This window comes from Elephantulus edwardii, unplaced genomic scaffold (genome assembly GCF_000299155.1).
Source record: "Elephantulus edwardii isolate Elephantulus edwardi_28Jun2011 unplaced genomic scaffold, EleEdw1.0 scaffold00070, whole genome shotgun sequence".
In the NCBI taxonomy this organism is placed as follows: Eukaryota; Metazoa; Chordata; class Mammalia; order Macroscelidea; family Macroscelididae; genus Elephantulus; species Elephantulus edwardii.
In genome coordinates, this window is record NW_006399820.1 from 2,130,674 (window position 1) to 2,155,718 (window position 25,045).

The 25,045-nt window shown below is 37.6% G+C and overlaps 1 protein-coding gene and 1 pseudogene across 1 annotated transcript in view; one reads left to right on the forward strand and one right to left on the reverse strand.

The window, feature by feature from the left end:
* The window catches only part of LOC102849896 (cytidine monophosphate-N-acetylneuraminic acid hydroxylase-like), a 116,465-nt gene that overhangs the window by 25,260 nt on the left and 66,160 nt on the right, over positions 1-25,045 (forward strand). The window contains exons 3-4 of the mRNA XM_006888682.1: positions 18,730-18,839; positions 22,853-23,043. Of these exons, the coding sequence (XP_006888744.1) occupies positions 18,730-18,839; positions 22,853-23,043 (301 nt within the window). The remainder of the gene's footprint in view (positions 1-18,729; positions 18,840-22,852; positions 23,044-25,045) is intronic.
* LOC102876866 lies at positions 7,650-8,181 on the reverse strand (annotated as a pseudogene).

Genomic DNA, 25,045 nt, shown 5'->3' on the forward strand with positions numbered 1-25,045 from the left:
AGCAGGATCTTGCTCGCATGTGATATTAATGATATTGTATGACAATTTCTGTACAGGATACAGCAGGTTTCAGGGGAATTGTACATAGGGTCTCTGTGAATCACAAGGAACTAGATGGCACATAACAATAGCCACTATTTTGGTGCTATTTCTCTTTTTAATTCTATTAACCATTGTTTTATGTATTTTTCAGGTCTATCGTTTGGTGCATAAATGTTGACCACTGTTATATCTTCTTGATTTAGTATGCCTTTAATCAGTATGTAATGCTCTTCCTTATCTTTGATGGTGGTTTTCATACTGGAGTCTATTTTATCAGAGATTAGTATTGCCCCTCCTGCTTTTTTGTGATTGCCATTCACTTGGTATATTTTTTTTCCCAGCCTTTGTTTCTGACTCTGTCTTTCCATTTCTTAGATGTGTCTCTTGAAGGCAGCATATTGATGGACTTTTGGTTTGTTTGTTTGGTTGTTTTGTTTATTCATCCTGTATCTCTTTTTCTCTTAATTGTCACATTTAGTCCATTCACATTAAGTGTGATTATTGTCAGGACAGGTTTTATTGTTTCCATTTTTTGCCATGTTACTTTTTCTGTTCTTTCTGGTTACTATGGTCCCTCTACTTTCCATAAGCATCTCTGTGTGAAGAATTTCACTTAAAATTTCTTGTAGTTTTGTTCTTGCTTTCAAAAGTTCCTTAAGACCTTTTTTTTTTCCTGCAAAGGATATATCCATCATATTTGATGGAGAGCTTTGCTGGCAACAGGCTCCTTAGTTGGCAATTGTTTTCTTTCAACTTTCTGTATATGCCATTTTATTGTTTTCTAGCTCATATGGTTTCTGCTGAGAAACAAGAGCTTAATCTAATTGTTTCCACTTTGTTCATGACTCTGGTTTTTCTCACACTGCTTTTAGTATTCTATCCTTATCTTTTAATTTGGAGAATTTGACTATATGATATGTCTTTATGTTTTTCTTTATGAGTGTCTATTTGGTGTTCACTGTGCTTCTTGAATGTGGATTTCCCCATTCTTTATAATACCTGTGAGGTTTTCTTCTAGTATTTCTTCCACAGTTTTCTCAGTGACTGTCACTCTCATGTTCTTGAATTCCAATTATGCATATATATTGTTCCTTTTGATGTCATCCCACATGACTCTAATGTTTTCTTCATTTTCTTTATGTCTCATCTCTGACTTTTCTTCTAGTTTGTTTTCAGTGAGGTTCTTGTCTTCCAGCTCACTGACTTTCTGTTTCATCTCTCCTGTTCTCCTTTTTTTGTCACACCAGTGTGTTGGACATTTATGTCATTTTGGATTGCATATTTATGCTTTTCTGTTATTTCCAGTACTATGTTGGCTGTACCTTCTCTGTCTTGTGATGGTTTTTTTAAGCTTTTGTACTTCATTTTCTATAGCTTCAATTATTTCTTCTATCTTTTGCATTTTCTTCTGTAGTTGTTTAAGTTGCTTATTAGCAATATAGTTCTTCTGAATTGTTGCCCCTTGGGTATTTACTATCTTAACGGCTTTCATTGTTTCTTCCATCATTTGCACTTTCCTCTATAGCTGTTCAAATAACTCCATATCAACATATTTCTTCTAGCTCTCTCTATCTGGGGTACTCATTGGTTCTGCTTTTTTTAGGAGAAGGGTAGTTTGGTTTTGGGTTGGTTCCCTACCCCCCCCCCTTAATGACTGAGGAAGATTGCTGTTTTCTTGACATTATATGAATATTTTCTTAGTGGATGTTAGGCTTTGGTAACAATATAATGTCCTGTCCCAGGGTGTGACAATGTTTTGTGAAGGACCTGTATATTGGTGTTCCACTTTTGGTCTGTTGGTCTCCAGAGTGGGATGACTGTTATCCTTCAGAAACCATGGCTCTTCCACACCTCCCCCTTTGTGCTTAAGAAATTCTAAGCTCTCTGTAATGTAGAAGGATGAATTCAAGGATAAGTAAGTACCTTTTAGTATTGGTGCTCCTGGCACAGGACAGCTTAGAGGTGGTGGGCAAGTCTGGTCTCCACGTGATGGGCATTTCTGGCCTACTATATTAGCAGCATCAGGCCATGCATCAGAATCTGGCCATGCATCAGCATTGGCTCTAAAATGTTCTTATTCCAATCCTTCATTAGTCTTCTCTCTAACCCCCCCCCAAAAAAAAACCAAAAAAAAAAAAGAAACAAAACACACACACAAAAAGCAAAAAATAACAAACAACCCAACAACTTAGAGAATGCCATTTATTTGTCCTTCTATATAAGCATTAGAATTAAAATTCAAATAACGTCAATTTTATTGGCTTATGAGATCATTCTCACTATTTCATAAAGGCAAGAAGTATGCAGACATTACTCATTCTTGGTTCATGTATACAATTGCTTTAGGACTAGAGCAAATAAGGACATTTACTTTCCTTAACTTCTTGATTGAGAAATGCCAGCACATTGTTTACTTGATATTTATCTAACCACAAGGTATTTAGTATTTGTTGTTGTTGTTGTTTGTGTTGTTGTTATGTGCTATTGAGTCGCTTGCAACTCATAATGACCCTACAGGTACAATAGCCCTGAAACCTGCTGTATTCTGTGCCAACTTTGCTCTCTCTGACACACCTACACTCATTACCCCAGTCACTGAATCAGTCCATCTCATTGGTGGTCTTCCTTTCTTTCTCTGTCCCTCCACACTTCCAAGCATGATGTCCCTCTCCAAGGACTAGTCCCTCCTTGCAACATGCCCAAAGTATGTCTGATGAAGTTACCGAATCCTTGCCTCTATGGAGCAACCGTGTTTCACTTTCTCTAGGATGAACCAGTTATTTCTTCTGGCAGTCCATAGTATATCCAACACTCTTCTACAGCACCACAGCTCAAAGACATCAATTCTCTTTCTATCATCCCTAGTCATTGTCCAGTTCTCTGACACATAGCAAGCAATTGCAAAGACTATGGCCCAGATCAGGTGCACCTTAATCTCTAGACTGATGTCATCGCTCTTCAGTACTGTGGAGAGGTTACTGACAGCTGACCATCCCAGTGCAATTTGTCTTTTGATTTCCTGGCTGCTGGTACCAAGAATGTTGATTGTGGAGCCAAACAAACTAAAACTGTTAACAATCTCAATCTCTTCACCATCTGTCATAATGCTTCCAAGCCACTCAGTTGTGACAATCTTTGTTTTCTTGATGTTGATCTTCAATCTATATTGAATGCTGCATTCTTGACCTTCTGCAGCAAGTGCTTCAGGTGTTCCTCAGTTTCAGCAAGGAGAGTTATACCATCTGCATAATGCAGGTTGTTGATGTAATCTTCCTGCAATCCTGATACCACATTCTTCCTCATACAGCCCAACCTCCAAGATGATCTGTTCTGGATATAGATTGAAAGGTATCTAGACAGGATACATCCCAGGCATACACCCTTCTTGATTTTGAACCATGCAGTGTTTCCTTGCTCTATTCTGACCACTGCCTCCTGATCCAAGTGCAGGTTTCATGTAAGCACAATCAAATGTTCTGGTATTCCCATTCTTCTCAGAGTCAGCCACAGTTAGTTGTGATCTGAGACATTTTCAATCAGATGCTCATATTATCTACTATGCTGGAGAAGAAAAGGTGAAAAAAATTGCTTTCATAATTAAACAAAGTAATTTCTAGATATATCTTGAAATACAATGTGCTGAGTGACAGGATAATATCCATATACATGTAAGCAATTCCAGTGAATACCACTACCGTTCAAATATATGCACTGACAACTAGAGCCAAAGAGGAGGAAATAGATGATTTCTACCAACTTTTGCACTCAGAAACTGATCAAACATGCAATCAAGATGCATTCATAATAATGGGTGACTGGAATGCAGAAGTTGGAAACAGGAAAGGAGGATCAGTAATTGGAAAACATGGACTTGGTGACAAAAATGAAGGTGAAGATAAAATCATAGAATTCTATCATTCAATTATTTACTCATTTCAAATACCTTTTATAAGAAACACAAATGCAGGTTCTACACATGGATTTTATCTGATAGTATGCATAGGAATAAAATAGATTACATCTGTGGAGAAGCTCAATATCAGCTGAGAAAACTAGGACAGGTGCTATTTGTGGAACAGATCACCAACTACTCATATGCAACTTCAAGCTGAAGTTGGAGAAAATTAAATCAAATCCATAGGAAGCAAAATTTGACCTTATGTCTATCCCATCAAATTTCAAAACCATCTCAGCAACAAGATTGAGGCCTTGAACACCAATGAGCCAAGACAAAGTGAGCTGTGAGAGGATATCAAGAATATCATCCATGAAGAATGTAAAAGGTCATAGCATGTAAAAGGCAGAGGAGGAAGAAAAGACCAGTGTGGATGTCAGACAACACTCTGAATATTATACTAGAGCAAATATGGTACTAGAGCGAATGATTATTTACCTAACTAAAAAAAAAAACCAAAAAATTACAGATTTAGCTGTTTATCTAATATGGAACTTCCTTTTTGACTGCTTTTGCTTATTTAAAGTACAAGAATGACTATAAATAACACTATACATTATTAAATGCCTTTTCTTTACCAGGAGAAGAGCTAGGCACTTTAGTATCTCTTATTGCACTTGTTTTGTTAGGTGCCATGAAGTTGAGTATGACTCATAACAACTTTATGAGCAACAAATCTAAGCCCTGCTTATCTTATGCTATCTTCATAATTTCTGACATACTTGAGCCTACTGCTGCAGTCACTATGTCAATCCATCTAATTGAGGGCTTTCCTCTCTTTTGCTGACACTCTACCTTTCCAAGCATAATGTCCCTCTTCAAGGAATAGCCTCTTTTAACAGCATGCCCAAATTATGTGAGAGGATATTTTGTCCTGTTTGTCTCCAAGGAGCACTCTGGTTGTACTTTCTCTAAGACATATCTCTCTGTTCTTTTGTCAATCCATGGTATATTCAATATTCTTTTCCAATATCAAAGTTTAAGGGCATTAATTATTTTTCTGTCATCCTTACTTATTGTCTAACTCTTAGATGCATACCACGTGATTTGAAAGTTTGTGACCTGAATTAGATACACTGTGGTCTTCAAACTAACATCATTGGCTCTTCAGTAATTTGGGGAGGTGCCTGACTGCAGATTTTCTCAATGTAATATGTCTTCTGATCTCCTGAATACTAGTGCCAAGTATACGGATTGCGGATCCAAGTAAGATGAAGTTGCCGGCAATTTCAATCTTTTCTCCCTCTATCATGATGTTGCATATAGGTCCACTGGTGAGAATTTTTTGTTTTCTTGATGTTGAGACATTTATTTGTCTTTCTAGATAAGTATCAGAGTTAGATACCAAATAAACTAAATTTCATTGGCTTGTGAGATCATTCTTACTACTTCACAGAGGCAGAATGTTTATATCTCAATGTCAAGAAAGTGTCAAGAAAAATAATTATCTAGTCCCCACAAAACTCTGTGTGTTATAATCCTGCTTTATAAAATGGGAAATTAAAGCTCAGGGTACTGATACTAACTTTTGAAAATAAAACCAAACCAATCCTGCAGCCTTCTAGTCAATTCTGACTAATGGTGACTGTTGGATATCTGAGGCTGTAAATGTTAGTGACAGGAACTCTGGTGGCATAGTCTGTAACATGTTTCACTTAAAACCAAAAGGCTGCATATCTCCAACTGTTTGATTGTACTAGCAGCTCTTAGGGAGAAAAAGGGACAGTTCCCTCCCATTAAGATTTACAAACTCAGGTGAGTCAGAATCAGCTTTATGGCAATGAGTCTGAGGTATTCTGTTGCATTTTTGTTTTGTTGAGTTTTCTAAAATAAGGAGAGTGCCTATTTTCACCCCTCAATTGCTGGTGGATCCAAACTGCTAATCTTTCAGTCAACATCCCAACATCCAACACTACCAGACTTCCTTGTTAATAAACCTCTTGTTAGGTGCCACCAAGGAAGCTCCAACTCAGTGTGACCTCATGTACCACAGAAGGAAAACCTGACTGATTTTGTGCTGTCCTCACAATCTCCTCTGTGATCATTGTTGCAGCCAGAGTGAATCCATCTCATCAAGAGTCTTCCACTTTTTTTTTATGACCTTCTTCTGATGTTCTAAGCCTGATGTCCTTCTCCCAGGACTGGTCCCTCAAACTAAAAGCAGGAGGGCCAGGATTCCAATCCAAACATTTCCAAAGCTGTCATCCTTTCTTCTTCATACTATTTTCTTGCAATCATGTACCTAGAAATAATAGCAATTATATATCTTTTTTATGTCACTTATATTTTCTAGAACAAAATAAAGAAATAATAGTGATATAAAACATCCTTTTTTTCTTTAATAAGAAAGTTTTTTGAGTCCTATCACTAAGTAAGTTGAAAGCTACAATTTTAAGAAAGATGTAGTTTTAATTTTATTTGTTAAGTAATATTTAAAATGTGGGAAATGATATAATGGACAAGCAGATTAAAATATTAAACATTAACACAACATCTTTTTTAGATCTCATCACATATTCCCTCTAACTCTCAAAAGTAATCACTCTTCTAAATTAGGAGTATAAGGATAGTTATTTTTTATTATTGTGCATTATTGTGCTGAATGGATTCACAGAAGGAAAACAGGTGGTACCCTTAAATTAAGATAATTCAAGGAAGATTTATTTACAAAAAAGACTATTTGTAAGATTAATTTCTTCCTAATTTTTTAAGGAAGCCATTTGTTTCATTATTAAATAAGCAGATAACAATTATTTTAAAAGAGATTATTTTTATTACATTTCATAAGCAATACTTAAGGAAGCCCTGGTGATCCAATGATTCAGTGTTTGTCTGCTAACCAGAAGGTTGGCAGTTTGAACCCACCAGCAACTCTGAAGGAGGAAAGATTCAATGATCTAATTCCAAAAAAATTACAGGCTAGGAAACCCTGTAGAGCAGTCCTACTCTGTCATATAAGGTTACTATGAGTTGGAATCAATTGGAAAGCACACTGGAACAACGTAGTAATTTAAAAGTATAAAAGAAAATTCATGAACACTTAATACATGTACTACTTATTATAAGATAGGAAACATTAACTAGAGGAGATCTTGAGCTCTTCCATCAGAGGCCTACATGCCGCCATGTCTCTAGTGGTCCCAGAGATATTCAAGCATATTTTGTGAGTACTCAACACTAATCTCAGTGGGCGGCAGAAAATAGCATTTGCCATCACACCATTAAGGGTGTAGGGTGAAGATATGCCCACGTGCTATTGAGGAAAGCAGACATTGACCTCACCACGAGGGCAGGAGAGCTTTCTGAGGATGAGGTGGAATGTGTGATCACCATTATTCAGAATCCACACCAGTACAAGATTTTAGAGTGGTTCTTAAACAAGCAAAACGATGTGAAGGATGGAAAATACAGTCAGGTTCTGACCAATGGTCTAGACAACAAGCTCTATCAAAACCTGGTGTGACTGAAGAAGATCCATGTCCACAGAGAGCTGCCCCGCTTCTGGGGCTTTTGAGTTTGAGGCCAGCATACCTAGAGCACTGGCTGCCAGGGCCATCCTGTGGGTGTGTACAAAAAGAAATAAGTCTATAAACCTTGTCTGTTAATAAATAGTTTATACATCTTAAAGAAAAAGAAAAAGACAATCTTTACGTTAACTTCTGCTAAGGCAGTTTTCTTCATTTATAGTAACTTCAAGCAACTGTACATTTTTTAAATCAGCTAACAAAACGAATGTACAGGTATCCAATGTTTCCATCATAGCCAAGGCAAATGAAATCACAGTATAAAAATCAAGCAAATTTTCCCTGAGAAAGGCATACATCTTCTTTCTGAATTACCTGTGAATTTTCAATGGCATCTGCAATGAACTGGCTCATAACTTGAGCATCTTCTCCAGGGGGTTGAAACCAAAATCTCAATGAACACAGGGGTGATAGATCCACATTAGGAACTATATACCTTCTATCAGGGACATCTGTTGTTGGTTGTGTAAATTCTGCTTTAATTCCACGAATTACTGTAGTATTTCCTAGTTTCACTAAAGCAGAACCATCTGATATGTTGACAGTATTGACAGTGGTGGTTCTGAATTAGCTAAGTTCTCTTCCATCTCAACAGCAGTTCTTTTTCAAAAATCTCTTGTAATATTTCAGAGGTTCCATGGTTTTGAACCCAGCTCCCATCTTGCCACCACCTTCAAGAAATGTTTTGAAGAGATATAATCCAATCCATAATTGGTGAAAAGACATGAGTTTTATGTTCAGCTTTCATCATAACTTGATGGTTTTCTTTTGTAAAATCAAGATTCTGATGCCCATGTCACCCTATTTTGTAATAATTCTATATAATAATGAAAACATAATGTTCTTGCTATTGTTATGTGCCACTGAGTTACCTGCAACTTATATTGACTCATATTGTACATTAGCTCTGAATCCTGCCCTGTCCTGAGCCAATCTCATTGTCTCCAATAAACCTAATCCCATTTCTCCAGCCACTGAATCTATCCATCTCATCCTGGGTCTTCCTAGCCTGCACTATCCCTCTATCCTTCCAAGCATGATGTCCTTCTCCAAGGACTGGTCCAGAGTTAAAAAAAAAACAACAAAAAAACCCCACCACAAACAAATTAAGATAATTTAAGGAAGCTTCACTTACAAAAAGACTATTGATAAGAGCAAGTAAAGGAAGGTAAAGAAACCTGGGCCCATAGCAGCCAACTTGTCCATCTTTAGGCCTTGAGGGAAGAGAAAAAGGTGTGGTCTCCAGAATCTAAAAAAAAAAGAGCTGTGTAGACTCATATTCTTTTGTCAGTAGCCAGAGCACAGCTAGGTCAATGGAATCCCGTAGGGATGGAACCAAAAGCATAAATTACCAATTTAGCTCGGTTTTAGCATATTAGTCTTCTGCCAAGGCTTCCCAATGACCAGACTCTGGTAGAAAGTAGAAAGTGCAAGAGCTTTTGCATGGGTACCTATAGTCAACAACCTTTTGCAGATAGCATGGTGGACAAAGGTAAAGGTGGAAAAGAACGCTTTGTAGGAGTTACTGGAAGATTTCAGACACACTTAGGTACCTAATCCATCAAGAGCTCTTTTTAAAAGGAGAATGAACAACTTAAATTGAGATGATCCTGTTTCATTTTCCCCACTTAAGGTAAAAAAATGTTGGATAAGAGTGGTGCTGAGGTCGTAGAGAGTCTGGTTAACCTCAGCACAGTCTTGGGAGACATGAAACTATAATTTCTTAACAATATCTTCTGAGTGTGCCAAACACTGTTCTCAGCAAAGTATAAAACAGAAATGAATGAAACATATTCCCAGCTCTCATGACACTTATATCTTATAGCAGAGAGAGAGAGAGACCATCAGCAAGCAGTTTGTGATGTGTCTAATATAATGTCACATGCCTAATGATGAAGAAGGCATTGGTGGATCAATGGTAGCATTCTAGTCTTCCAAACAGGATATCTGATTTAGTTTCTGGTCAATACACTTCATGTTCTATGACTTGTCTATCAGTGGAGGTCTGAATGTTGCTATGATATCAAACAGATTTTAGCCAGACTTCCAGTCCACGTTGGACTAGGAAAAAAGATCTGGTCATCTTCTTATCCAGATCAGGTAATAGAAAGCCTATGGATGACAATGGGTCTGTAAAAGGAGCAAGGGTGATGTTAGAAGGCCAAGTCTATTATTAACTCTACAAAGGGGAGATCTCCCCATCAATAACATACATAATACCAAACAAATAGCTAAAAGATCAGTCAGATGTGGTTCCTCCATGCTCCTGTATCTACTTCAACTAATCACTGGGTCCACTGTTTGTTACATATTGACTCACAGACTTGTCTTACTCTCAGTTGTGGAGTTTATTAAGGAAATAGATTGAAGTGGGGGAAAGTAAAGGATATCCCATAGTGGAAGTCTAAGCCAGATTAACAGCAAGATACAATATCTCAATTAGTTCAGACAGCTTCTCAATCAGTAAGTGAAAGCCCAGGTTCAGTGAAGCAGCACAAATGCAAGACGGCTTCCTCAGTTATCCAGTAACTTTTTTCTCATACCAGTCACAAGTCAGCACTTCCTTCAATCATCCAACAAGCAAAACCTTTAATTCTGGCCCTATCTCCTGGGTTCCATCAGGTTATACCTGGAGTATCTCCAGTTTGGCCAGCTCTCCCTCTTATCTTGCTCCCACAGCTTTTGATGATAAAGAAGACACTGATCAGTTGTGTACCATATGTCTGCAGTTGAGGCAGCTGTAGACCATCGCCCACAGAGGGGGTTTGGGAAATGGCTAGAAAAGCCATTTTCAAAAGTTCTAAAATCACAGGGTCTGTTCTTCAATTACTGTGGAGATGGTGCAGGGTAAGGTGGCTTAATTGTGCATGAAGTCTCTGTGAGTAAGAGGCCAACTCAAAGGCTAACAACAACAAACTCAAAGGCTAACAACTAGGGAGAAAAAGGAAATGTAATGACAAGGGCTAGGAGAAAAGAAAAAGTGATAAAGAAGGACAAGACTTCTGAGGTCAAGAGAGTGCTTTGAGAGTAAGATATAGTCAGTAAGCTGTCTCTGATAAGATATCTGAGTCCTAAAAAGCCAAAATATAAGCAGTTCTATTATCTTGGGAGAAAAATTTTAGGCTGAAATTCTAAAGAAGCCATTAATTTCTTAGATGCAGAAATAGGGAAAGAGAATATATACGTTCAAAATTATGAAGTAAAGCTAGAGTGGTAAGAAAAGAAAAAAAGGTGTTGGGGCAAATTTTGAAATGATCAACTTCTTCCTTGCTCTGGTTTAGTGAAGGCTTTTCTTTTTAAAATTTGTATTGATTCTTGAATGAATTTTAGGAATTTTTATGTGGGTAAGAAATGTAATTTCTTTGGAGATTTTCAACTCAATAGAATTTGTTTTTTTGTTATGTGCTGTTGTGTCACCATGGTGAGTCACTCATAGCAACCTTTTGTAAAATGTTTAAGAACTTTATCCTATCCTGAGCCAGTCTTACTGACTCTGACACACCTAACACCATTGTCCTAGTTACTGTGTCAATCCAGCCACCTAGGGTTGTCTTGTTTTGTGTTGTCTCTTTATACTTCCAAGCATGATATCCTTCTCCAAGGATTGTCCCTTTTTGCCACATGCCTAAAGTATGTGAGATGGAACTTTAAAATCTTTGCCTCCAAGGAACAGCCTGTTTTTAACCTCTTCAAGAAGAACCTGTTTGTTCTCCTGGTGGTCCATAGTATGTTCAAGACTCTTTTCCAGAACCACAACTCTATGATATAGATTCTTCTTCTTCCATCCTTTGTCACTGTTTAGCTCTCTGATGCATAGCAAGTAATTGCAAAGCCTATGGCCTGGATCTGGTGCAACTTAGTCTCTATACTGACATCATTGTTCTTTAGCACTTTGGAAAGCTGCTGAATTAGAATTTCCATACCCTTAAATTAACACATTTATTTTCAAAATAAACAAAGCTATTGATTTGCCTACATGGAGAAATTTGCGTGTGCCTGCCTCTGTCCTTATCTGTCATACCTTCAGAAGTCTTTCAAGATGACCAAGAAAATTGAAATTTACCAGATATATCTTTTAATGAAGAAATGGGGGAAATCCTGAAATGTACAATTTCTTGTTTCATGGGTGTTTTTCCTTTCAAATGTTTTTATAAGTAACCATCTGAAAGTGAGAATAATAAACATTTATTTGGGAAGTCTGTGTAAAGTCTGGCTTTTGTGATTTATTTGGACTGTTAGAACACATGTATCATAAAATGTTATAGTTTATTTGTTTTGTTGTAGAAAATACATATTATACATTTTGAAGTGTGTAATCCAGACAATAATTACATTCATAATGTTGAGCAACCATCACTACCATATAGTTTGTTTGGTGGGGTTTTTTTGTGTGTGTGTGTTGTTTGGGTTTGTTTTTTTTTTTTTTTACCACCATATATTTTTAACTTTTTATTTTCCAAAACAGAAATTCTGCAATCAGAGTTTCTGTTTGGGGCAATTAAGTTTCTGCTTAGAAATATGGGGAGATGTTGTTGTTGTTGTTATTTGACATCACCCACATTTCTTCTTCCCAAACTCCTAATCGATGCTTTTGTCTCTGTGCATTTGCCTCATCTAGATTTTTTGTTTAATTGGAATCTTAGGAAATTTGGGAGCTCTGGTGACTTAGTGGCAAATAGCTGCACTAACAACCCAAAGATATATGGCTCAAAATCCACCATCTTCTCTGTGGAAGAAAGACTGATACTCTCATTCCATGCCATTTACCACCTCTGAAAAGAAGCTGCAAGGTCAACTATGGGTCAGTTCTGATTCAACGGTACATAAGAGAAAAAACAACAGACAGAAAATGCCTAGTATACTCAGAACAAATTTGGAAGAAATTTGCCAAGAAATTTGGGAGGGAGCTACCTAGCCAGCCAACTGGATGAAATGTGTATTTTTTCCCAGCAGATAATCCAACAGAATGTGGAAATTATTAAACAGTATTAGCAATATCACATACAAGTAAAATATTGCTGAAGATTATCCCAAAACATCTAAAAGTATACAACAACAAAGAACTGCTAGAAGTTTAAGATGGATTCAAAAGAGGAACTAGGGATTTCATTGCTGATGCTAGATGGACCTTGACTGAAAGCAGAGAAATATTCTATTATAGAAGAATTCTATTTGTGTTTTATTGATTATGCAAAGGCATTTGATTGTGTGGATCACAACAAATTATAGATAACATTAAGAAGAATGGAAATCCCAGAACACTTAATTGTAATAATGCAAAACCTAAACCTGGACCAAGAATCTGTTGTCCAAATAGAGCAAGGAAACAATGCATGGTTTAAAATTAAGAAAGGCATGCGTTAGTGTTGTATCCTTTCCCCATACTTAATCCATAAGCAGAGAAAATTACAGAAGAAGCTGTACTTTATGTAGAATGTGGTATCAGGATTGAAGGAAGACTCATCCACAATCTGCATTATGCAGATAGCTTGATTTTGCTAGCTGGAAGCAAGGTGGACTTGAGAAGACTGACTGCTGCAGAAAATCAAGAATATAGCCTTCATTATGGACTATTCAATATTAAGAAAACAAAAATCCTCACCACTGTTCTGACAGGCAGCAGCATGACTGATGGAGAGAAGATTGAAGTTGTTGATGATTTCATCTCATTGGATCCATAATCAATACCTTTGCTACCAGCAGTCAAGAAATCAAAAGACTTACTGGAAGGAGGAGAAAAAAAGATATGCTGCATTGGGGAAATCTACTGTCAAGGATCTCTCTACAGCAAGGAGCAGTGATGTTAATTAAAGATGAAGGTGTATCTGATTCAAGCCGTGGTCTTTTCAATAACTTCTTAGCATCTGAAAATTGGTTAATGAGTTACAGGATGACAGAAGAAGAATCAATGCCCTTGAGTTGTGGTAGAGAAGAGTACAGACTATCCCATGGACTGCCAAAAGAATAAGCAAATATGTCTTAGGGAAACTACAGCCAGGATGATCTTTGAAGGAGCATGAAGGATGATGAAACTTTGTCTCACATATTTTGGGCATATTGTTAGGAGGGGCCAGTCTTTGAAAAAAGGTATTATACTTGGAAAGGTGGAGGGTCAATGAAAGAAAGGAAGATCATCAATAAGATGGATGACACAGTGACTGTAGGAATGGGCTCAATTATATTAGGGATTATGAGAATGGTTCAAATCTACTGATCATAGGATTTCTATAAGTCATAGTCATGGTACTTAAAAACAACAACACTGATTTATTTTTATGAATGTAGTATTTTAAAGCTTTACAAAACTCATCATAGCATGCATCAGAACTTTAATTCTTTTTGGGACTGATATGTACAACCACCCTAAACCCTGTTCTGTCCTGTGCCAATCTCACTGTCTCTGACAAACCTACCCTCATTACTCCAGTCATTGAATCAATCCATCTCATAGAGGGTCTTCCTTTCCTGCTCTGTCCCTCCACCCTCCCAAACAAGATGTCTGTCTCCAAAGACTGGTCCCTCTTTGCAACATATCAAAGTATGTCAGATGAAGCTTCAGGATTCTTGCCTTGAAGGACCAGTTTGGTTTAACCCTCTCTAGGATGAACCTGTTAATTTTCTTAGTAGTCCATGGTATATTTAATACTCTTCTCCAGCACCACAGCTCAAAGGCATCAATTCTCCTTCTATCATCCCTAGTCATTGTCCAGCTCTCTGATGCATAGCAAGTGATTTGATATCACACACTATGTGATCATCTATGCTGAAGATTATCCAAAAATTACTGGAACAACACATCAACAGAGAACTGCCAAAAGTCCAGGCTGGGTTTAGAAGGGCTATGGGACTAGGGATATTGTAGATAATGTCAGATGAATCTTGGCCGAAAGCAGAGAGTACCAGAAGAATGTCTGTGTTTCATTGATTATGCAAAGACATTTGACTATGTGTATCACAACAAACTGTGGTTGATTCTGAGAAGAATGGGAATCCCAGAACACTTCATCATGCTAATAAACCTATACTTGTACAAGGAGGCAGTCATCAGAACAGAGCAAGGAAACACTGCATGGTTCAAAATTGGGAAGGGTGTACTCCAAGGATATGTTATATATACCGCATTTTATTTATCTTTCATGTGTAGATAGACACCTGGGTTTTTTTCCTACCTTTTGGCTCTTGAGAGCACTGGTGTACAGGTATCAGTTTGAGTCAATGCTTATAATTCTTTAGAGGATATACATAGAATTAGAATTTCTGGGTCATATAGTGGTGTTATATTTATTTTTTTTTTACTGATTTTCAAAACTAGTTTTCTCAGCGACTATACTATTGTGAATATTTATATTTCTGCTAACAATGTTTAAGGGTTCTAATCTCTCAACATCCTTATTGTTATTTGTCATTTTCTTATTTTAGTTATATTAGTGAATATGATGATGAGGATGGTGCAAGATAAGGCAAAACTCAGATGTGTTTGTTGCTCATAGGGCCACTGTGAGTTGTGGTCAATTCGAGGAAACTAAAACAGTAATAATAGTAGCTATGAAGTGGCATCTCATTGTGGTTTTGAGCTGCAACTCCTTGCTGCTGCTGCTGTTGTTGTTGATTGCCTTCAAGTCGAGCACGACTCATAGTGACTGTATGAACAAAAGGCTTGAAGCCCCGCTACAACTATGGACATTTATCAAAGTTCATAGAGTTTCTGGAGGCGTGTTTTTTAGGAAGTGGATGCCACTCCTTAGTGACTAACAATTTTGAACACTTTTTTTGTGTGTTTATTGAGTATTTGTATATTCTCTGGAGAAATATCTATTCAATCCCTTTATCTGTATTTTAATTGTTTTGTTTTTGTTATCACACCATAGAGTTGTAGGCCCCATTCATTATCTATTTTGGATATTGACCTTATGTGCTATGTGGTTAGTTCCTAAATATTTCTTCCAACCCTGTAGATTTTATTTTTATTTTGCTGATAATACCCTCTGATGTAGAAAAGTTTTTCATTTTTGTAAAGAGCAGTGTATTGATTTTGTCTTCTGCTGCTCATGTTTTTAGTATCATAGCTAAATTCCATTATGAAAAGCAGGATTTTCTTCTAAAATTTTGTTTTTTAACCTATATTTATGTGATTTATTATTTTTAGTTATTTTTTGTTTCTAGTATGAGGTGCAGCTTTAACTTCAGTGAAGACTTTATATGCTCCTAGACAGTGTTACCATCTCCATCTTTGGATTAAGGCTTCATTTGTTTCATCTAGCAATTACTAGTAATGACTGCCATTAATAAGCGTTAAAAGGAACTAGGATTAAACATGATGTCACTGAAGAACAGAGACATTATAGAAAATGCCTAAGGTCATACAGCTATTAAATGGAGAATATGGCCTTGTGCTTTGTCCCCATGGCATTAAGGGCGGTTTTTCTAAAATTAAGCTCTGATTTTATTACTTTACTACCATAACAGGTTGCTTTCAGCTTCATGTAGCAGAAGTCTTAAGTAGTAGTGGATTAAACATGTAGAGGTTATTTTTTCATAAATCAAGATGTTAGATGGCAAGTAGTCCTTACTAGCATAGCTGTTCAATGGTCTATTATAAACTCAGCTTCCTTCTGTCTTTCTGTTCTGCCGCTGTTTTAGTATGTGGCTATTTTCCTTAAGGGTTTCATGATGACTTTTGCTACTGCAGACATGGTAACCAAATCCCAAACAATAAGGACATGAAAAGATGTAAACTCATTACTATTAAGTTGGAACTAACTCATACCCGACCCTCGCACAGGTTTTCAGAGGCTATAAATAAAAAAGGAGGAGATTGCTCATCTTTCTCCCATAGAGTGGCTGGTAGATCCAAACCACTAGAGAATTTATGTCTTTGAGTTTGCAGTGCACCTCCCCATGGACTATGCCACCAGAACTCAAATGGGAAAGAGGAGAGCCAAAAGCAAATTATTCGGATCCCATAAGTCTGCCATTTTAAAAATTATAAAAATAAGTTTTCCTATTAGTTCTTCCAATAGACTTTTGGTCAGAACTACATGCCCCATATGGAAGAGCTTTTATCTATGGCTGCTCATATCTGCAAGGGAACCTGGGAAATCATGACATTAGATAAATATATTACCACTCCAAGTACTATTAGGATGTTAATAGGAAGAGAGAAAGAGAGAATGGAGTTTGTTTAGGCCACCAATGTCTGCCACACTTGCTTAAAGTTATCCTGTGGCCCCTAATTATCACAAGTAATCACCACAAGTAAAACCCAGTCTCCTTAGCATGGTACCTCGTGGTGCTTTGGGATATTCTCTGATACTTATCTTACCTGTCTGATTTACCTGTCACCAAATGCTTCAGTCAAAGATTACCAGTCTGTGAGAAACATACCTCCATACCTCCACACCCTTACACCTTCTGTTCTTCCTGTCTTTCTGTGTTAGAAAATCACATAGGAATAGATAAAATTTCATATTGTCGTTGTTTGCTGTTGAGTCAGAATTGACTCATAGCTGATCCTCTAGTGGGTTTTCAGAGGCAGTAAGTCACATGAGAGAAGACTGTCCATCTTTCTCTCATGAAGCAGCTGGTGGATTCGAACCACATGGCTTTCTTACTACTAGGCCACCAGAGCTCCCTCAAATTTTACTTAGAAAAGTATATATATAATTTTATATAGAAAATCACACACAAATACATATATAAAATTTTATTTGAGTGAAAGTTTACAAATCATATTGAGTTTTCATTCAATCTTTTATAGACACTTTGCTTTCAATGCATGAAGAGAAATACATTTATTTTTCTGCATCAGGATTGGTGGAAGAATCATCAACAACCTGCGTTATGTGGATGACACAACCCTGCTTGCTGAAATTGAGGAGGACCTGAAGCACTTTCTGCAGAAGGTCAAGGACTGCAGCTTTCAATATGGATTGAAGCTCAACATCAAGAAAACAAAGATTCTCACCACTGGGCCAATTGGCAGCATAAGTATGGATGGTGAAGAGATTGAGATAGTTAACAGTTTTAGTTTACTTGGTTCACAGGCAACACTCTTGGTAACCACATCCAGTAAATCAGGAGACGAATTGCATTAGGAAAGTCAGCTGTGAGGGACCTCTCAAGAATACTGAAGAGGAATGATGTCAGACTGGAGACTAGCGTATGCCTGATGCAGGATATAGTCTTTGCAATTATGTGCTATGCATCGTAGAGCTGGACAGTGAATAGGGATGAGAGAAAGAGAATTGATGCCTTGGAGCAGTGGTGCTGGAGAAGAGTGTTGAATATACCACGGACTGCTGAGAGAACAAACATGTTTGTCCTGGAGAGGGTGAAGCCAGAATGCTCCTTGGAATCATCAAGGATTCTGAAACTTCGTCTGACATACTTTGGGCATGTTGCAAGGAGGGACTGGTCCTTAGAGAGGGACATCATGTTTGGGAGAGTGGAGCTATGGCGCAGGAGAGGAAGACCGTTGATGAGATGGATCAGTTCTGTGAGTGGAGTGGTGAGAATGATTGTGTTTGAGACGGCAAGGTTGACACAGGATAGAATAGTGTTTAAGGTTCTTGTATATAGGGTCACTATGAGTCGCAAGTGACTCGATGGCACATAACAACAACAACAACAACAACAACAACTATCTTAACATTCAAGTCTATCTCAAGGGTTATGTTCTATTTGAAATCAGCCTCATCGCTTGGAATCTGTCTAGGTGCTCTTTCCTTTACACTCCCATGCTGCTGTTAGCTACTGAGTTGACTTTGGTGCGTAGTGACCTTTTGTACACTGTTGTCCAGCCTTGACTTACCCTCTTGATTTCCAGCACATTCAAATCCTTGTTGCAGATAATACATCAGTCCATCCTACAGTCTTTTATACTCTGATAGGCACACAACTTTACAAGTCCTCTTTTAACAATTGATCTCTTCTGATGATACCAGCCATTACACTTCTTTATAGCATTCTTTTAATTGTAATGAAGCGGTGTGTTTGTCAGTATCTCTAATGTGATTTGAATCAGGTGAGTTCCTTAGTGTAATTACAGTGATGAAATGAATTAATGTTGCTCTCAGCAGATGTTAGCCACACCGAACACTGCCGTTTGCTTTGATTTTCTTTTTTTATTTTGGAACTCTTCTGTACTTGTGCATTATGTTTCTTTTTCAGTGGTGCATCTAACCCAGATTTGTTTCCCTTTGCTTCTAGTTGTTGAGACAGATGAAAAAAATGGACTGTTGCTATTAGAACTGAGTCCTCCTAACCCTTGGGATTCAGACCCCAGAACAGCTAAAGATTTGGCTTTTGGAGAAGTGCAGGTAAGAAAGCACTGATATGACAATATTCTTCAAAGTAAAACTAAGATGTCCATTTATTACACTTCTAGATTATTTCTACCTGCTCTGGTGGCCTAGAGGCAAGAAGCTGTGCTGCAATCCCTAAGGCATGTGGTTGGAGGGCTCCCGCTGCTCTGCAGGAGAAGGATGGGCAATCTCCTACCATGTGGTTAAATGCCTCTGAAAACCTGCTGGAGTGTCAGCTATAGCTCGGTTCCAACTCAACAATACACAACAACAATAACAAGCATCCTGCTGTTACTACTCTTTGAGTTGACTAATAAGAAAGGATGCAAAATAAAATAATTCTCTCAAGCAAGTTTCTTCCAGGATTTTCAGAACCTGGCAAGAATTGCAAGGAAATATAATCAGAAAGAAGCTATAGAAGAAACTCTCAAAGGCCAATTATGTAAAACTAATGAAGGAAGTTAAGACATTTTTCTTCCCCCTCAATATTTCTTTTTTAATAGTTGAACATTTTAAAATTTTTAAAATTATTATTAATTTTAATGAAAATTTACAGAGACTTTGGATTTCCATTCATTCATTGTTGCACTTTTCTCCCCGCCCACTTCCTCACCCAGTTTGCTCTTCTCTTTGAAAAGTAAAAGAAAAATTCTTTCATTCTTATACGTCCTTCCCCCCATGTCAGTCGACTGCACTATGCAGCCTCTGATCTGGACTCTTGTCATGACAATAATACCTAATTACATATCCCTTTAAAGCAATTCTCTTCCTCATCTGTTTCAATGCAGTATACATAATTTATCCCATCTTTCTCAGTCTCCTCCCAGCCCTGAAGTCAGTCTCACAACAGTTGCACTATGCAGTATTTGTCCTTTTATGTCTGATCTATTCAAAGAAAATTACAAAACATTACTACAAGAAACAAAAAGAGACTTTGAGAAGTGGAAGAATATCCCTTGCTCATGGACAGGAAGACTCAATACTGTGAAAATGGCAATACTACCAAAGGCAATTTACACGTTAAATGAAATCCCAAGACAAATACCAATCCCATTCTTCAGTGAGATGGAAAAGGCAATTTCCAATTTCATTTGGAATGGAAAGAAGCCCCGAATAAGAGAGCACTCCTTAAAAAGAGAAACAAGGTAGGAGGCATCTCACTCCCTGATTTCAAATCCTACTACACTGCCATGGTGGTCAAGACAGCATGCTACTGGTACAATGAGAGAGAGACACACATAGATCAATGGAATAGAATTGAGAGTCCAGAAATCAGCTCATTTACTTATGGTCAACTGATTTTTTACAAGGAGATGAAATCAGTTAAGTGGGGAAAGGACAGCCTTTTTAACAAATGGTGTTGGTGAAATTGAAAAATTATCCACAGGAAATTCAAGCAAGATCCACACCTTACTCCATACACAAAGCCAACTCAAGATGGATCACGGACCTAGGACTAAAACTAAGAGTTATAAACTTCATTTAAAAAAAGCTTAGAAGAACTCTGGAAGTCCTAATCCATAACATGAATAGTCTTCCAAACATCCTGAAAAATGTACAACTGGGAAAGGATAAAATAGATGAATGGGACCTTTTAAGAATCAAATCCCTATGCACATCCAAAAACCTCTCCAACAGGGTATAAAGGGAAGCCACAGACTGGGAAAAAGTATTTGGTAATGACATATCAGATAAGAGACTTATATCCAGAATTTATAAAATACTTGAGCACCACAACAAGATAAAGGTAAATAATCCAGTTGACAATTGGGCACAGGATATGAACAGACACTTCACCAAAGAAGACATTCAGATGGCTAACAAGCACAGGAAGAAATGTTCAAAATCCCTAGCTCTAAGAGAGAAGCAAATTAAAACAACTGAGATATCATCTCACCCCAGTCAGAATAGCAAAATTTAATAGAACAGCAAGCAACAAATGCTGGTGAGGTTGTGGAGAAACTGGAACCCTTATTCACTGTTGGTGGGAGTGTAGAATGGTGCAACCACTATTTGACCCAGCAATTCCACTACTAGGAATATACCCCAAAGAAACCATAACTGCCACCCAAGCAGATAAATGCACACCCATCTTTATCACAGCTTTGTTCACAATAGCAAAGAGTTGGAAAAAACCTAAGTGCCTGTCAACAAATGAATGGATAGAGAAGTTGTGGTATATTCACACAATAGAATACTATGCTGCATTGAAAAACAAGGAACTCATGAAATATTATTCAAAATGGGTGACCATGGAGGACATTATACTGAGTGAAATATCTCACCCCACGGCCACTTGCAATGCAGCCCTTGTTTCAGATTATTGTTATAAAATTGCCCAGTCATAAATTCCTTTCTGATAATTCTTCCCCTCACCTGTTCTAAGGCAGTCTGTGCTCATTAATCTTGATGGAAGATCACTATCTGACAGAATGACTAGTTACCTGTGTCTGCAGGTAGCTCTAAAGAGTTTTACAAACTACTTTGGGCATTCTTCTGACTTCAGTAGGGATTTCCCCCCACCCCCGTACAAGAAACATTTTGATATTTTGGGAGAGGTAAACAATAAAAATTCACTTTTCTGAAAGTTTGGGAATGTTTTGAAAGCATTACTCTTCTCCCCAAAAAACAAATTGCAATTACCCAGAATTTTTTTAACTCAGAATTTTTTTTTACCTAGAATTTTTGAAAGGTTGAGTAGATTGACTCTGACTCATAGTGATCTTATGTTTTCTGAGTAGATTTGTGCTTCACAGACTGTGACTTTCTGAAAACAGATCTTTCTTCCAAAGCACCTCTGAGTGGGTTTGAAACCACCAACTTTTTGGATAGTAGTCATTTACTCGACCATTTATACCACTCAAGGGACCTCTATACCAAGGGTACTCAGAACTCAAATTCGCTGCCATATAGTTGGTTCTCACAGAGATCTTGTTGGGTTTCTGAAGTTTTAAGTCAAAAGAGGAACATGTTCATCTTTCCCCCGCAGAGTCACTGGTGGATTCAAATAACCAGAGGTGCCCTGCCTTTGTATTAACAGAGAAGCTTAATGACAAATTACTTGATTCTTCAACCTCTCCTCATCTGCTTTTTACCTCTACACCTAGGGTTTCTGTTATCTTATCTCTGCTTCCTGATTGTACCCTCTTATAATTGTGCCATTCCTGGAAAGAGAATCAGAAAGTGACTTGGAATCCCTCAGCATGTTCCTATCTCGAAGCCGTTATGTGTAGTCATTCTCAGAGAAGCTTGACATCCTGCAGGGGTGAGTTAGTGAACAATTTGGTAGAAAATGTGTTCTAAGCCTAGCTATACAATGTTCAGTCCACTCTGCCTGTACCAAGCTATCTATCACAGAACACCATTCATCTGTCTTTTTCTTCACTGCTACTTTCTGACATTCAAACTTCTAAGTGTCTATCACAACATTCTGCTGCCAAGTGTCACGTAAAGGCCATTAAAGATTTTTCTGTGGTGCAGACTAGAAAATAAGTGGGTAGGAGCTGATTTAAATAGTATAAAACTTGTTAGTGTCCACTGACTACTGGCTCGTGGGGCCCCATGTATAATGGAATGAAAACTTATCATCTTCACAATTAGTCAACCAATCAGTTTGTCACTTCTGGCTAATATATTTGAACCTATAATTGTGGTCATTGTCTAGTTTGTAAAACAGTGGCCCTATACAATATATGTCCTTTTGTATCTGAGATATTTCACTCAGCACAATGTCCTCCAGAGTCATCCTTTTGCATATTTCATGAATCCCTTGTTTTTCAATGCAGCGTAATATTCCATTGTGTGAATATACCAGAGCTTCTTTATCCATTAATTTGTTAATGGGCAACAAGTAGTTTTTTGTGTCTAGGATTTGTGCTTGATCTAAAGCTTCCTGCTAAGTTCTACTTGAGTCTTGGTTTTGCTTGACCATACTTAGAAGCAGTATTCTCTAATATGATTATTTAATTAACGAGCTCATTATTATTAGTCAGTAATGATTTGATGTGTATCTCACATTCTCCCAACAGGTAACATACCTCACTCATGCCTGCATGGATCTCAAACTGGGAGATAAGAGGATGGTGTTTGACCCTTGGCTAACTGGTCCTGCTTTTGCCCGAGGATGGTGGTTGCTCCATGAACCTCCCTCTGATTGGCTGGATAGGCTTTGCCAAGCTGACCTGATTTACATCAGCCACATGCACTCAGACCACCTGAGGTACTGAAGTCTTGAGCACTGAACTTAGAGGAGGACACAGAAAAAAGGATAGAATATTTTCAGTGTTTCTGCTTTATTGTGTTTATTAGTTGTCCTATAGTCACTACTCACTTTGGATGGGGGCCTTTCGAAATGGTAAAAAGAATAATGACAAATACAACATGTTCACAGCGATTTCATACTTCTAAACATGCTGTCACACTTTATACCATTAGGAATGGGAAGGGCAGGGGTTAATAACCATCTCTGCCCTCTCACTTCCCACTCTTATGTCATACATAGTGAGTCTAGGCTAAGAATCATCAGGATTGACTTCCTCTTGCAGTTTAACATGTATAGGAGGGATCTGCCACCCTTTTTTTAAGTAGTTGGTAAGGAAATATTTTAGGTTTTGTACACTGGACCCTCAGTGTCTCAGTAACTCATTTCTGTGACTAAGGCACAAAGGCAACAATGGACAGTGGGTGTTTAAAGGATTGAGCATGACAGTGTTCTGATGAAACTTTATAGAAAATGCAATGTGAATATAATTTTTCTGTATTACAAAATAACATTCTCCTTTTTTAAAAAACTGACCATTAAATAAGGTAAAAGACCTTCATAGTTCACAAGTTTTACAAATATGGCAGCAGGTTAGCTACAGCCCAGAAATTGTAGTTTCCCAATTCCTGATGTAGAGTATCCCAGCCATGAGCTGGAGACCATAGGTAGCACTCATTTAAATGCTTAATTATTAACTGAAATGTGGATGGTCAAAATCCACCCTGGGGGACCTTGCAATATAATCCTGATGATCTCCTTCTGAAAGGTCTCAGTTTTTTTCTGTGCATATGGATTTTACAAAAGTCAGAATCAACTCAAAAGACTTTGCTTTTGAGTTGCCTCATCTAATACTTGACTGAAACCAGAGCAAATGATATGATAGAAACAGAAACTTCCTTAGACAAAGCAATAAAAAAGGAGGAAGAAAGCAAATGTTTTTTGCAAACGGGGTTATCAACAGAAATGTGTAGATGGTGTTCCCAATCCCTTTGTATAATTATAGGGCCATGTTCTGTCATTATTATTTTAGAGTTTTTATCATTTCTGATAAGCTCCAGTATAAACACATAGCAATGTCACAATATTCTAATAAAGCAAGTAAGGAAATAAAAGCAAATACTAAAAGCTACTTTATAATGGTTTAAGAGAACTTGCACAGATTGGCAGGCTTTACAGAGAGAGATAGGAGCAAAAGTAAAATGAAGTTTAGATGGGGTTTCTGGCCATCTCTGAGTCCATTGGCATAAATTGTCAAGATCTTGAAAGGTATTGAAATGAAAAGTTCCATTTTCAGGCTATTGAAAATTGTTATCTACCTGGTATTGTAGCAATGCTCAGTTATAGTAAAATATTAACCTTTTGGGACAGAAGCCCTCAGCCAGGCCCAAATTTGAATGATTTGAAAGGTGGTAGCCCAAGGAGCTGTCAGGTCTGTGTGTGAGGGCAGCAAAGATTTCAAAGCATTCTCTGAAAGCTGGAAGCCTCAGATACTGGGAGAGACTAAAAGATGGCAGGTGCATCCTCTATTGCAATCAATAGCTTGGAAGCACCTGATGCATGGGTGGACTCCTGACGCAAGCCTGCAATTTTTTTAAAAAATATTGGGATATATGCACAGGCAGGAGTCCAGTGCAGACAGACCTGAATTCCAAGGGAGTTAAAAATGGCTAGAGGCAAAATGCCTGGGAATTGTTCTGAACAGTGCCTGGGAAATGTTATGAGCACATGGATATTTCTGAGGGAAAAATAGAAGTCAGAAAAGGAGTCTAAGAGTGAAGATGAAAAAGTCAGAAGAATAGGAGCAAAAAGTTCTTGATGGGAGGGGACAAATCTATAACAATGAATGAATGGAAATCCAAAGCCTCTGTAAATTTTCACTGAAATTAACAACAAATTTAAATTTTTTTAAAAAAAGAATTAAGTTAGAGTAAGGATGGCAATGGATTTATAACTGCTCAAG